This window comes from Gastrolobium bilobum, unplaced genomic scaffold (assembly GCF_033153095.1).
Source record: "Gastrolobium bilobum isolate Gb01-03AN ecotype WA unplaced genomic scaffold, APGP_CSIRO_Gbil_v1 utg776, whole genome shotgun sequence".
NCBI lineage: Eukaryota > Viridiplantae > Streptophyta > Magnoliopsida > Fabales > Fabaceae > Gastrolobium > Gastrolobium bilobum.
This window is the reverse complement of record NW_026899202.1, coordinates 688,248-704,152: the sequence shown is the minus strand read 5'-3', so window position 1 is coordinate 704,152 and position 15,905 is coordinate 688,248. Positions and strand designations below refer to the sequence as shown.

At 34.0% G+C, this 15,905-nt stretch overlaps 1 protein-coding gene across 1 annotated transcript; it reads left to right on the top strand.

Moving 5' to 3' along the window:
* Positions 1-262: 262 nt before the first annotated feature.
* Positions 263-7,709, top strand: LOC133288208 (DIS3-like exonuclease 2). Its single transcript, XM_061485920.1, has 7 exons — positions 263-759; positions 1,066-1,466; positions 1,580-1,633; positions 1,758-1,826; positions 2,552-4,759; positions 6,373-6,444; positions 6,802-7,709. The coding sequence occupies exons 1-7, from the start codon at positions 645-647 to the stop codon at positions 7,213-7,215; spliced, it is 3,333 nt and encodes a 1,110-aa protein (XP_061341904.1). The 5' UTR covers positions 263-644; the 3' UTR covers positions 7,216-7,709.
* Positions 7,710-15,905: the final 8,196 nt, after the last annotated feature.

The window sequence follows — 15,905 nt, the reverse complement described above, 5'->3', positions numbered from 1 at the left end:
TTGCTAAAATAATAACCATTGATTGTCAGAAATCAACATAATAAGATATAATTATGAGAGATTGTAAAAAAAAAAGTTGTAAGTATAACTTAATTGAAAGACTCTCAACCTCAAGATTTTTTTTTTTTTTTTGGAAATTCAACCTCAAGATTCTTGAGTGAAGAAAAAGAAACATTTTTTTAAAACTAGGAGAAAAAGGTGTGGGATTGGAGTGGAGTGAGTAGGAGGAAAGGTAAAAAAGAAGAAGAAAAGAAAAGAAAAGGGAACATATGTGGAGAGGAATTAGGAAAGAAGGAAAGACGGAAGAGAGAAAGGCAACGAAAGTCGGCGCCTCATGTCCCCGCCGACCAATCATAATGTCGTTTTCAACCTCCTCCTCCTACCCACCCCTACACCTTATTGTCGTTTAATCTCCTTCTTCTCTAATCAATAATCATCTTATTCTTAAACCCTTTCTATTTCTCTCTTTTTTCATTTGATTTGATACTTTTCTTTAACCTTTTGGTTCTTCCGAATTATATTTTTTTCCCAAAAAACGGAAGATTCCCGACTTCTAACTTCAATTTCTCCCCTTTCGTTTTTCCTTCTTGTTCTTGAATTTCTTGTACGACTCTCTTTTCTTTTTTGGGGGAAGGGTGTTAATTATGAAAGCTTCGGTTGAAGGATCTACGCCTGAGAGGTTTGATGATGGGGAAAAGGACAAGAAGAAGAAGCGCCGATCCAATCGTCGACTTAAGCAAAACCCTCCCTCATCCTCAGGTACCCTTTTCGTTCTTTGTGTTTTTTTTTTCTTTTTAATATTTTTTATTATTATTATGTTAATTATGGGGTGTTGGCGATTTCTGCATCAAGCCCAGAAGACAAAATTCAAATTATTTTTCCATGGTTGGTGATATGTTTAATCTTTTTTGCACTAGTATCATTGTGATCAGGGTTATACATGTATTTCTGCAACGGTTTAAAGATTCTTATTCTTTTCCTATTTCTTTTCAATAAATTTAAAAATCATGTGCTATTCTTCATTTTTTCTCTTCACTGACCCACATTGTTTTCCCGTTATGGTAGCATCTGAAGTAAATGAGACCCATGGGATGTCGTCGGAATGTTTGGGTAAAATTGAAACACCTGCTCATACGACTGTGTCCTTGAGTAGTTCACTGAAGCAGCAGGGGCTCAATGTTTGTTCCCCTAATGAGCAAGGATTATCCAAAGCATCAAATGTCGCTTTCATTTCAATGCCCCCTATGCATATCGATGAGCAAGTGGAGCCTGTTGATTTGCAGAACATGCAAATCCATGGTGGAGGAATTGGTTCAAGAACATTTTCTGAGCCCATTGGTTGTAGAGGGTCATCAGGAACTAATAAAAGCAAAGACTCGGTCCCTTGCAGTCAAATCGGTCACTGTCCCCAGAGAAATTATTTTAGTCCACACTGGTCTGTAGAGGCTATTGAGAAGGCATTAGAGGTTAGTGATATAGTAGTTTCACACACATTATACATGCGCACACACACTAGCAATATAAATTTATTACCGTTGTTATGGAATTATATTTGGTTTTTTTTTTTTTTGGTTTGCAGAAGGGTGATGTTTTTAAAGCTCTCTTTCGTGTCAATGCTCACAATAGACTTGAGGTTTCTCACATCTATCTCATAGCCATTTTAGTTGCTTTTTTTTCCCGGGGATCCGATCATAGTTTCCTGATGCATCTAGTGTATTACTATGATGATTAAAATTTTATTGTAAATGTACTGGTAGGCCTACTGCAAAATTGATGGAGTTCCAACAGATGTTCTCATTGCTGGAATTCCGGCCCAGAATAGAGCTGTAAGTCTGGACATTTATTATACTTCCACTCTGTTGGTATTAACAGAAAAACTACTTCTATTTTGTTTCAATTGATCATATATAAATCATTATGAAGTCTTATGTGGCCTTTATCGGGGGCATTTGCGTAGATGTTGCATGCCCATTCATTATTTAAGATTTTCTGATTTTGATGTATTACTTTACAAGTTAATGCATATATATATATATATATATATATATGGAAAAAATGTTTGTCCTTTTAAAGAATGGTCCATTTAGTTAAAAGTAGTATTTTTTATTTAAAATTTAAATTAAAAAAAAATTCTTCCACTCTCTCTCCCCATGATTTCCATTATTTATCTCTTTCTCTCACTTAAAATGACACAACTTTATGTCCTTTAAAAAGACAAACACTAATCCTATATATATATATATATATATCATCCTAGAATATGCCTGGTTATGTTCATCTCTTGCGTATATGGTGATTTTTTTTTTTGGTTTGGGGGTTCAAAAGAAATTCTTTGAGCTGCTTGGCAATTATAGTTTTTCAGGTAAGGGGGGTGTACAGTAGTTTTGCTCTTTATTTTCTCTCATCTGCAATGAAAATTTTCATTTCTAATTGGCTTGGAATTTAGATGGAGCTGCAGTGCTTCTTCCATAGTTGATATCATAACAGAAATGTGCCTCGTTGTGCCTTGTATCTAGCTGGAGGATGTACATCTGATGATTGTTCTCTGTAGGTGGAAGGTGATATTGTTGCAATTAAGATTGATCCTTTGTCATTGTGGACAAAAATGAAAGGATCAAACGGGACTAGCAACAATACGGCAATATTGGAAGGTTGTAACCTTCTTAAGGAAGATGATGAAGTGGGTGGTAATATTTGTAAAGGGAAAGGTAAAGAGGATGCTGATCACAACTCCACCCCTTATAGAAGTTATCCTTGTCCTGAAAAAAGATGTGTTTATGAGGATAATGCTTCCAAGGAACTGGCCAGCCGTGATAGTATTGATGGGCATCACTATGCTGGTTCCGATTTTTTAAAGTTCAATTCTCGTAGTGGACACAAAGAAGTAATTAATGCAGTGGAAAAGATGTGTGTGTTGGTTAATTCTTTCCCTTCTAAAAGACCAACTGGCAGGGTGGTTGCTGTTATTGAGAGTTCTCCGCGTCGAGAGGGTATTGTTGGTCATCTTACTGTGAAACAGTGGGTTTCTTTGAGGGACATAAGCAAAGAAGGTGCAAAGAACAATAAAAAATTGATTTCTGAGCATGAATACATCCAGCTGACTCCAACTGATCCGAAGTTTCCAATCATGATGCTTCTTGTTAGAGAATTACCAAAGTGCATTAAGAAAAGGCTGAAAAGTGGTGATATGACAGTTGAAATGGATCTGGTAGCTGCACAAATTGATGATTGGAGTGAAGAAAGTCCTTTTCCTGAGGCTCACATCTTGCATATTTTTGGACAAGGTGGTGAAGTTCAGAGCCAATTAGATGCAATTTTGTTTGAGAATGCAATATGTTTGTCTGACTTTTCACCTGAAGCTTTGTCCTGCCTGCCATGTGTTCCTTGGGAGGTACCACTGAAGGAAATGCAAAGTAGAATAAACCTTAGAAATTTGTGCATATTTACGATTGATCCTTCAACTGCCACTGATCTGGATGATGCACTGTCAATTGAGAAGTTACCTAATGGAAATTATAGAGTGGGTGTCCACATTGCTGATGTATCATACTTTGTTGCACCTGACACAGCCTTAGATAGTGAGGCTCAGTTCAGGTCAACAAGTGTCTATATGTTGCAAAGAAAGTTGCATATGTTGCCTGCATTATTTTCGGAGAATATTGGTTCGCTTAGTCCTGGAGTGGATCGACTTGCAGTTTCCATGCTCCTAGATATAAACCTTGCGGGGAATGTTGTAGACCGTTGGATTGGTCGTACTGTTATACAATCTTGTTGTAAGCTTTCATATGAACATGCTCAGGACATCATTGACAAGGCTTTTGATTTTGAACATGCAGACTTTATTGAAAATGGCTATCCTAAGGTGCATGGCCGTTTTGAATGGCCTGATGTTATTACATCTTTGAAGAGTCTTTATGAAATTTCAAATGTCTTGAAATGCAAGAGGTTTAATGATGGGGCTCTGCGGCTTGAAAACCACAAAGCTGTTATCCGGTTCGATGAAAATGGAATTCCTTATGATATTATGCTTTCTGAACGGAAAGAGTCAAATTTTCTTGTCGAGGAATTCATGCTTTTGGCCAATACAACTGCAGCTGAAGTAATATGTAGAGCATATCCTGATGGTGCATTACTACGGAGGCATCCTGAACCTAATATGCGGAAACTGAGAGAGTTTATGGCATTTTGTCAAAAACATGGTTTAGAATTGGACACATCTTCATCTGGTCAGTTCCATTGGTCATTAGATCAGATCAGGGAAAAGCTCAAGAGTGACCCTGTGCTTTATGATATACTTATTTCCTATGCTACAAGGCCAATGCAGTTGGCATCTTACTTCTGTAGTGGAGACCTAAAAGACAATGAACATGAATGGGGTCATTATGCATTGGCTGTCCCGTTTTACACTCATTTTACATCACCTCTGCGACGGTATCCAGATATTGTTGTTCACCGGACACTACTTGCAGTTATAGAGGCTGAGGCTGAGGAATTATATATGAAGCATCAGAAGGCTTTGCAGGCTTGCAAGGAAGTGGAATTGCAAAAAAGATGTTTGACTGGTATCTTTGATAAAAATTCTGCAGAATCCATAGAAGTTAGGGAAGCATTATCAGCTGCTGCTTTGAAGCATAGAGTTCCATGTGCTGAAAAACTTGCAGATATCGCTGCTTATTGCAATGAGAGGAAGCTAGCTAGTAGAAATGTTAAGGATGCCTGTGATAAACTTTACATGTGGTTTCTCCTGAAGAAGAAGGAGGTATGGCTTTCAAAATCATTCTATTAATTTGCCATCTTTTTTCTTTCTTGAATTTTTAGATTATTCGATCAATTTCTTGGTAGAAGATCATTTTTGTACTCCGTGTAGTTGACTGCAGCTGAAAACTAGCTTTGACTGCCTGTTGATTTTGAGAATGATTTGTGACTCATCACTTAAAGATTGCTTTCCTTATTATACTTGTACTGTCTGCTTTTTCCCAGTGATACATGATCGTTCCCTTTTTTTTTTGTTTAAATCTTATATTTTTTGCACAAATAATGGCATAATTTACATTTGTCTTTGGTTTGAAGTATAGTGTTCACTCACAGACAGCAGCTTGCGGTGGTCAATACCAAAATTGCTACAGTGGGATAGATAGCGGGATGGTTGCTTTGCCTGAATATTATGTATAAAATGTTAACAATTCATATTTCACATGAATTAATGCTCAAAAATAAAAAATTACCCAATATTGAAGACATATCCATAATTATTAATAAAAGTCATCTAGACACAATCCCCATAAATCTAAGACATAGTGAACAAGTCAATAATAACAGAAGTCAAGGAGCATAAGGGGGAGAAAGTACAGCACAGAATCCTAAATAAATATAAGCGTATCAAAAACAGGGGGGGGGTAAGTCCTAGGCTGCGAAATGCAAACTACACAACTAAGGGGGAAAAAACATATCAGAAAAGAGGAGGTCTTGGAGAGCACACTGCAGACCTGTGGGATGGGATGTAAGTTGCTGCAAATAGCATAGAATGCTAGTGGGTTGCCTGAAAATGATGGGAAAGCGACTGTGAACAATGGGAAATGGTGAAGCTCAAACTAGAGGAGGAGGCATGGCGGAAATTAGTGGGGAACATGACGAATTTCAAGAAATCACCAGTGGTGGCTATGGTGTCGTAATAGTGACTGCGATTTGTCGTGCTTTGGGGCCATGGTGATCGCTCTGTCAAAACATCACATGATTCTCTCCGCATTTGCAGGGAGGTTACGTGCCACGGTGCCTCAAAATCCTGCAATTGACTACCCTGTTTTGGAGTAATGTGAAAACTGGATGTCCTCTTATTAAAAAAAATGTAGAGGCTGTATGACCAGCAAATGTCAAGAATTGGAATGTGATTGCTGTGTAGTTCTCCATTAAAACATGAGTGATGCTCTGCATATTGCAGGGAGGTGACATGCCGCATCGCTGTGAAATCCTGCGATTGACTACCCTGGTCTGAAGTAATGTGAAAACTGGATGTCCTCTTTTTTTTTACTAAAAGGAATTGTAGAGAGGCTGTATGACCAGCAAATGTCAAGAATTGAAATGTGATTACTGCATTGTTCTTGAGTGATGTGATTCCAGCTGAGTGCATGTTATAATGTCATTTATGTTGCTGTCGAGATTCTCATATATTATGTTTATCTGATATAATGCACAACAACCATTTTATGTACTGATTTCTTGTTGGTGAATGAAGTCACTTATGTTAACCATCGCAACTTTTACATAGATGATTGGGAAGCTTTTAGTTGTTCTTGTTATGTTTTAAACCTAGGTTTTGTTCTTTGTTCTTATACACTTTCCTCTGCAGTTAAAGTGTGCTCATCTATTCTGCAGGTCTTGTTATCAGAAGCAAGAATACTGGGACTAGGCCCAAAATTCATGTCAATTTATGTTCAAAAGCTAGCTGTAAGTAACTTCTGACTATATGTAGTTCTAGTTTGCATAGAGTAAAAGTGTCAAAATGTCTCTGCAATAAGTGTGCTGTGTTTTTTTTTTTTTTAATTTAGGATTTTTTCCAGACATTACTGGAATAAGAAAACGGCTAATACTGTTATATATCTATATTTATTGTCAATGATTGTCAAATAAAACTTGTGACAAATTTTCTATGCATTTTTTTATTTTATTTTTAAAAAAGGGATTGTCTATGAAGATATAGAAAGATTAGTTTTTGTATAATTAATATGATACAATTTGATGTTTTTTGTGTTACAAATGCTTCATGCCATGCTTATGATTTTTTTGTACCTTTTTGTCTTGCAGATTGAGCGACGCATATATTATGATGATGTTGAAGGCATGACTGTGGAATGGCTTGAGTCCACTTCCACTTTGGTGCTTAGCATGTGTACTAATAGACGTGCATTTAGGAGGGGTAGCTCTTACAAGTGGAGGGCATTTGAAGAAGTTGCATTGCTCACTTGTCCCTATAACCTAAAAGTTCCAATGGATAATTCTAATCAAAGTGATGCAATGAACGTGGATGATAGTATATCTACCATGGACAGGGAGCCCATTTCCGGATCGGACACTTCAAAGACTGAAATTGAACCTGCAGTTTTCCCGCTCACGGTGCGCCTTCTCTCAACAATTCCGGTAGCACTTCATGCTGTTGGTGGTGACGATGGGCCCCTTGATATCGGAGTGAGGCTGTATACGAGCTCCTATTTTGGGTAAGTTGGTAGTTTTTAAGGGGCAGATCCAGTTTGACCACAGATTTTATGCAATGAATCTGTCAGAGTTTCTTATAATGGAATTGGCATTTCTCCATTGTAGATTAATGTATAGTTGATAGACATAGGTGGGAAAATTACATGATCTAAATTTGCTAATGCTCTATGAACACGTTTAAAACAAAAATTTGGGAGTAGGTGTGTAGATAAAAGGTGGGGATTCTGTTATAGCTTTTAGGCGTTGGTGCTTGTTTCTGACAGAAGCCTCTTACTGGAATTGGCGCTTGTTTTTGTTGGCCCGTTCCATCTACTTAGTATGCGCACTTATTTGGTTCTCTTATAGATGCTGAGAGGCCAATTCATACTTTCTTTCTAGTTTGGTTTCACTGCAGCCCAATAATTTTTTTGATTTTGGGTGGCCACTCTTTGTAATCGTAATTTGGTTTTTGAGACATCTTTGAATGTTAGTTTCTGACTTTGGTCAAACTTTGAAATGGAATAATGTATCAAGTTTTAGACAGTTGCTGGAGTTTACTGTTGTCCCTTTTATTGGTTTCCCTTGTAGATTAAATTCTTTGGATTTCTCCACCTTTTAATCGATTACCCACAAAAACTAGTTCTTTGATTTTTTTATGCATAAACAAACATTTTGCCCATGGTGTTGGAACTTTTGTGTCTGCTAGATGCCTAGATCTAATATCTTGCTCAAGGTTTGCGTTTCTCTTTTGTTGTACGGTTGGTCAAGTCTGACGAGGTATTGTAGAGGTAACTTCAATCTAGCAATGGCTTGAGCAAGTTCAAGAGGATTTTGTTTATAAAAGAAGTTGACCATTTCGTTGGTTATATTCTTTCTTTTCTTTTTTTCTTTTTTTTGGTACAGTTGGTGATATTCTTTATTTGCCACCAAAGCATGTAAAATATGTCAACTTTTGAAAAAAATTATGTGCACGTATAGTATAATATAATGTATGTTATGCTGTAGATCATTTACAAGTACCATTCACTATTTATCCAAAAGAATTGTTTAAATTTTTTTTTTTTTTTGTTGGGGGGGTTGGGAACTAACATCTATTTTTATGTGAGAAATGTAAAATGGGGGTAACTTAAAAAAATTACATATCTGATTCTTTAGTTAATAGAATTCTACAGGACATTATTTTTGTATGAGTCATATATAGTATGGGAACGTTAATTGTGTTCATGTTTTTAGTTTAATAAAAACCTTTGAAAGTGCATAAATATGGTGCTAAGCAGAGTGACTAGTAACGTTAGTTTACGAGTTTGACTTTGATTATGATTATTATTATTATTATTATTTTGTATATGTGGAGGGACCAACGCCTTCCAAAAATTAGAGTAAAGTTTTTTTTAGATTCCTAACAAAAAGTACGTCATCACTTTAGTTCTTTATAATAAAAATTAGTTGTCTGATCTTTATGGAATTCAAAGTAGATTCATCTTAATCCTTTTGAGGGACTAATCTAGATCTTTTTGGAATTTGTGAGAGACTACAATTTCAACTAAATGGATTCACTTTGAATTTCTGAAATTAATTTTTTGTAAGGGACTAAAGTGGGTACGGAATACAAAGGGGCTTTTCTCCAAAAATTATATAGGAAGACAGTTACAAGCTAAAGGACCCCCTCTATCAGCTATCGCCATATCCTTGATCTCTGGAGAGGGGAACACGAGCTTCTCATAAGTAGGGGTGAAAGTAGGCCGGCCTGGCTTATGGCCTCACCTATATCAGGCCAGACTTGGCCTATTACATATAATCAAATAAAACAGGTCTGAATTTTAAATAAGTCTATTTAGAAAATATGTGATATGTTTTTTTTTACATACCGGGCTTATAAGCCTACAGGTCGGCCTCTATCATATTATTTATTTTAAATAAAATAAAATAAAAGTAGTATCAAATGGTAATAGTTCAATTGGTGCATGTGAGTTAAATAGGTGGTGGAAGGACTTAACTTTGTTTCCTCACCAATACTATCTTTGAGAGTTGCATAAGATCTGTATCAATCTCTACAGTACCATAAAAATTAACATTATTGATGTCTATAGTTCTAGCTTGACTGAAGATACTATCCAAGCATTACGGAAATTGGCTACTACTTGAAGAAAAAACAAAAAGTATAAATATAATCAATTGAAATTATTTTATACTTTAATTATATTCGATTACATTTTAATAGAAATTTGGCTATATTTTTTATATAGGAGGAACCAACATCTCAGTATGTGAGATTGCCAAAAACACATTTGCAAGCTTCAATGAAAGATCGCAAAGCAAAAACAGAATCAACCCGCACAGGAAGTTCAAGATCTTGCATTCTGGATACAACACACTGCAATGCTGCCTGTTTTTCACATGAAAATAAAAGTATGGCTAAATTCTTAAGAATAAAGAAATGACATTTCCATTATCTACAACTAAAATTCAAATTAGCTTACATGAAATCAAACCAAAATATTCAATTGGAAAATATTGCTTTGTTTAGTTAGAGTGAGTAAATGGTAGAGAAAGGAAATTTCGATTCCTTTGAATCACTCATTTTTGCAATAGGGAAAGGAAGGGATTAGGATAGGTTCTATTTCAACGAGGCTACCACAAACTTTGAAGGATTGCAAGTTAAGTCAGAAGAGGATAGATCAACATTTTGGGATCAACTTACATTGCAGCCAATACATTTCATATTTGCATCATATTTGGCGCAAATACTATAGCTCTAAATTATAAAATTAAATAACACCAAGGTTATCAAATTCAAATTCAAATTGTGAATGGCCAAGTGAATGTAAATTGTATTGAATCATAAGATTCAGATGCACAATTAAAAATAGCTTGAAATATATCATATAAATTATGTAGAATGCTCCATGTAATAATTTTAAACTAAGAATTGACAAAATAAATTAAAAATAAGCCTGACAAAACCCCAAAAAATAAATGCTACAGCCAAATAAAAATGCAGAGTGAGCGAGCGAGTAACTATGTAAAGCCTCTATTTGAGAAGAATAAAAACGGAGCAATGGAAAAACTAAATATGATGCATAGTGTGTATGAAACTCTTGTTTCAAAATAATGAAAACAGGGCAACGAAATTCTCAAATAGGAAGCATCCAGTAGCATTTCATTAGTTCCTTTTCATTTAACTATATAAACTTATTTTATTTTTTCAATTTATTTTATGAGAATTGATGAAAGAAAAGCAAACAAATTAATTAATGAATCACTGAATCATGGATACATACGCTGATATGGAATCGATTCATGCATGTATCATACAACTCAAAGTCATCTCTAATTCATGACATGATAAAAATCGATGGCTTGTCGAATTGTGTGATTCAAATTATGAGTCATGCAATTCTCATAACTATGAATAACACACAAATCTTTTATTTTATGGGCTGGCAAGTAGGGGTTTGGTTATCTTTCATGAGATTGTAGGTTTAAATTTCATGTCACCAATGTACAATTGTGAATACAAGAGGAAGAAGCATTATACCAACTATGCCAATAAAAGGATTTAATTGTGCTCTTGAAGAAGCTTCTTAGTTCAATTAAACAGGATTGTTTAACTTCTAACAAAGTAAAGATATATGAGAATATAACCAAATTAGAAATCAAGAATTGTGCAATTCTAAGAACTATGAATAACACAGATTTTTTTTCTTTTTTGTGCTAGCAGTGGGGGTTTGGGTAGCTAACATGAGATTGTAGATTTAAATTACCGTGCCACCAATGTACCAAAATAAATCCTTTCTTTCATTTTATACTAAACTACAAGGGTAATATTTTTCTTATGTTGCATCAGAAAAGTACTATCTCCTACACTCACAAAATCCATTGAAGTAGTCCTTGAACTATACAAATCTTCAATAATGTCTGTAATAAAGAATGAGAAGCCATAAGCAATCCCAATTCAATTCGGTGAAATACTGTTTCCTTGTTTACCCACCAATCAAACTTACCGTAGCCTTTCCTTACATATTCATGTGGATCTTCATCCAAAGCTTTTGATCATTATCATTAAACACATAAGGGGGACAACTATTTCAAAAAGAAGGACATCAAGCCGAGGTTGCAGCAGTGTATACATATTATTCCTTGAAATAATACATATGTTAAAAAAGTTGAGAGAAAGAATTAATATGAGGAAACTAAGCAGTAGCAAATAAAAGCATTCAACATAACAACTCATATTCTCAATTTGAATATGCCCTAACTCTCTAGACAACCGAAACTTGTTCCAGCGTCTGATTTGAATACATCAATAGTAACATCTATAGCAGAAATGTATTGACGTCAAGCGTGGGGTCTTTGTTTTCCTAGTATTAGTGATAGCATAGCATCTTGACCACATGATCATAGATGCTCTAATCTACTACATGTCAAGCACCTACTCCACCTTTAGTTGCTAAACAGGAACCTAAAAAACAGATAAGCATATGAATGGACATAACCCCTTTCCAGCAACAAAAAACCCACCCTTCCAAGTTATATCAAAACTAATAGGATTATGCTGCAAGCATAAGCTTAAAGATTAAATCATCTCAGAGTTTTGGTTTAGTTTTGGCTTTGGGGTTGATTGTATAAATCATAACTTTTCTAGATCACTATTATTTACGTTTACAAGCATTAGTAAGTTGTAACCGCAATTGGTGAACTTGGATAGAACCTTTGGTTCAATGGGAGTACCTACATCCTTGTTAAAAGAGAAAATATTAAAAAAAACGTGTGTTAAAATGAATTTTTTTTTCCAATTTAATAAAAGTGAATACCGAATTTGGTACTCTCGCTGTATTGAAGGAATTTACGTGAACTTAAGTGATGGCCCTATTCTTTTGCGATTAAAATATTATGAGTTTGAATTTGAAAAATGACTTTTTTGCATTATAAAAATAAAACTGTGTATAAGTATTTCTTTCATCCTTATCTCCTAGTTGAGTTTTAATATCAAAAGTAATTTTTTTCTTCTTGTGTGGAAATGTTTTATGGAATGTTTAATTCAACAAGAATGTTGTGTAGACATTTTTATTAAAACTTTAGTTTTATTAATATTGAAAGGGACATTAATCCTCACCAATAGAAAAGAAATATAACATTATATAGTTTACCAAAAAAAAAGAAGAAGATAACATTAGTCATTTAACGAAATCATAATAAATTATTTCTTAAAAGGATATATGGCATCAGCCTTTTTTATATATAGTTGACCTATCGCGGATGACAAGATTTACCACTACATATATATAGATCCTTCACATCGATTATTACCATTTATTTCATCAGTCAATGTATAGGAAACTAAAAAAATAGATTTCTGAATTTTTGTTATGGTTGACAAAGTAATAAACTAGCATTGGCTCTTCAAAACAATAGTATCATAAAGGACTATTGTTAAATTGCACTGCTCTTCAAAACAACCTCGTTCTTCAGATTGAGAGGTTGGAAAATCGGAATATATTTTACATAAGCATATAAGACAGGCGAATTCGGGAATAAAAATACAATTATATCAAAAAATAAAAATAAAAATTGAGAGGCCAGAGAGAAGAGAGGATAATTTTGATAGATAGAGAGAGAGAAAGAGAGACTTAAATTAATAGAAAAAAGTGAGAATACAAGGATGAGAAATTAATTGGGGAAGAAGAGAATTGGATAATAGTTGGGAGAAAATTATTTTCTTCTTATTCTTTCGATTGGCCTACAAATAGCCACTTTGCAAGAATAAGGTTGCGTACAGTGGCGGAGCCACTCCTATGCCAGTAGGTGCCTTGGCACCTGCTTGGTTTTAAAAAAATTTATTTATTATATGTAAATATATAATTAATTATAATTAACAAAGATTAAATTTATAATTTGGCACCACCTAAATAAATATAATTATATTTATGTTTTTCAATCAGAAAAATAAAACTCAATACCCAAATACTTTTACCTGACCCATAAATTAAAATCACTTTCAAAGTCCTAATTTGTGACTTACAATTGCAATCAGATTTCTCTCTCTTGCTCCTTTTTTCATCTGACTTGTTGCACAACTTGCTAGCTCTGCGAGACTTCGATTGAAATAGCAATGGCTTACGAAATGAAAAGATGGAAGAATCTAACAAAAATATATTTTGTAAATAGAAAAGTATAATGAAAGAGAATCCCTTTGACTCTAAATGTTGTCTGTATGCTTTAATTTATAGTTAATATCCCAATTATAAAGTGAAATTTATAGAAAAGTATTATATTTGTGTGTTTTCATATCCTTATGGCAATGCTTGGTTCATTACTTATCATGCTATTGGAGGAAAATGAAATTCTTATGTTTGAAATGCTTACCCAAAAGGTTAGTGTCTTTTTATATGTTTGCTTTGATATATAATCATTTAGAAAAATATTTCTGCACTTAATGCATATAAGTTATCTGCATTTACTCTCAAAATAACATCGTTTTGGGATTGAAAAATTAAAAAATTATAATTATAAAGACTATAATAATCCTAGAATAAATTAAAATTATAAAAACACCATGATTTCCGTCCTAAAATGACGTCATATTGAGCTTACTGCAGATAACTTATCTACAATTACTGCAGAAAAAGCGAACCCATAATCATTAACGATTGTTCATTTGAATTTTCAATGTTATCTAATATTATTTAATACATAATTTAAATAACTATGCTAGAATTCATAATAATATTTTTTGATTAATTTGTATAATTACGATAAATATCTTGATAATTTAATATGTTAAATTTTTTTGGCACAACCTAAACTTTTGGTCTGGCTCTGCCACTGGTTGCGTATAAAAATTACTTTCACTCCACACTTGTTAATCAAATTTAATTAGGGAGTGATTTTTTTTTTATTCTTTCCATTGACCCACATTAATACAATGGAATGCTATAAAAGTATAATAAATGATCATCTTAATTGATATCAATCACAATTGATTCATATCCATGTAATTCTAATTAACTACTATAATTGAATCTATTAAAAGATTTTTTGTATCTTAATCTTTTTTTTTGTTTCTATTCTTTATTTTATTTTATTTTTCTACATTTACAAATTGTTTGTCAACTTATGTAATCTTGGAATTGTATTTGTAGGGGAGAGAATATGAAGAGAAATTTTTGACTACTACAAGTATCATGATATGTTTGTTGTATTTATGTAGTCACTTTAATTGACATAGTATAGATTGTTTGTTGAATCTGATGAAATATATGTTATTTAGTTTGAGCATTTTACTTTTGAAAGTGACTTAAATGTATATTGTGATGAGTTTTGTTGTGATTCATGGTTTTGTTTAGACATTGAAATTGTGATTTTTGTTTTAGCAACAGAATTTGAGTATTTTGTAAAGTTGATTCATGGTTCGATTCTGCTTGGAAGTTAAAAATTAACAGACTAACGGATCAAATCAAGTCAAGCTATTTGTTTTTTTATAAACAGAGATATGACAGATTTTTTAGCATAGATTTAGACTTTTCGGAGCAAAGCTCCGCTTAATCCGACCTACTTTCACTCCTACTGATAAGCAATGCTATCGTTGATAGCCTTTGAAGCTACTCCATGAGCACATATGTTCCCTTGGCCATTCAAGAACTGGCAAATAATATCCCATTTCTTTTGCATCCATTCACGAATTAGTTCAAGGGCATTCTTGCAGTCCCTCTCTATTATTATCAATTTGCGAATCCCCAAACTCCAAGCGAGCTGGAGACCACGCAAGACCAAGCGAGCTAAAGTGACTCTGCCCGCAAATGAGAGACATTGACTTTTCCATCCGTGTAGCTTCTTTCTAACCTTGTCTATTGTCCATGTAATGCTCCTTCTTGTTGCTCCCATACTGAGGAATCCCAGGTACCTACCTATGTTCTTTGTCCTCTTCAACTGACAGCGTTTATATATTTTTTCTGCAATATCATTAATTATCAACATTAGGGGAAAGTAAATCAAGGTTTTACTGTTACTGACCTTTTGCCCTGACATTGCTGCAAATGTTTCCAAACAATCCATCACTGTAATTGCCTGTTCGACTGTCCCTTCCGCAAAGAGCATTAAATCAGTCCCATCAACTCGGTCGAGGTCACGGGATTACGGGATCACGGGTTCAACCGGGGATGATGAGGTCATTATGCTGATCCAGTTTTATATATTAAAAAAGTATAAATATAGGGTTTAATATTTGTCATTTAAAAGAATGGTCCTTTTAAATAAATGTAGTGTATTTTTTAAAATTTTAAATTACAAAATTTTCCCTCCACTTTTTCTCTCCCATAACTTGTTCCTTTATCTCTCTAAAAGGATATAATTGTGTGTCCTTTTAAAGGGACGCACACTTTTCCCATAAATATATAGATCTTATATGAAAATATTAAAAAGCAAATCACCAATCATTATAATTTACCAATTACAATCACAAGTCAATATTACACAACCTAATTAAAGTATCAAGATATCAAAGTACAAAACTCATATTCTAATGATACCAAATTATCAAGATACCACAAGTCTAAGTCGCTCGGAGAGAAGAGAATGATTAAATTTAGGTTTGCAAGCATTTTTTTTTAATAAAATGACGTTGTTTCATGGAAAATTTTTTTAAAAAAAGACACATGCAATGACCCTCTTTGACCCCTCTGACCCGGGAGTCACTGAAACTCGGCCGGATTTTGGGG

Bases quoted from the DNA above. Each gene is read 5' to 3' on its own strand.
- LOC133288208 (XM_061485920.1), top strand. From the start codon at position 645: ATGAAAGCTTCGGTTGAAGGATCTACGCCTGAGAGGTTTGATGATGGG. The intron at 1,467-1,579 runs GTTAGTGATATA...TTTGGTTTGCAG, and splicing joins CTATTGAGAAGGCATTAGAG to AAGGGTGATGTTTTTAAAGC. The intron at 1,634-1,757 runs GTTTCTCACATC...ATGTACTGGTAG, and splicing joins ATGCTCACAATAGACTTGAG to GCCTACTGCAAAATTGATGG.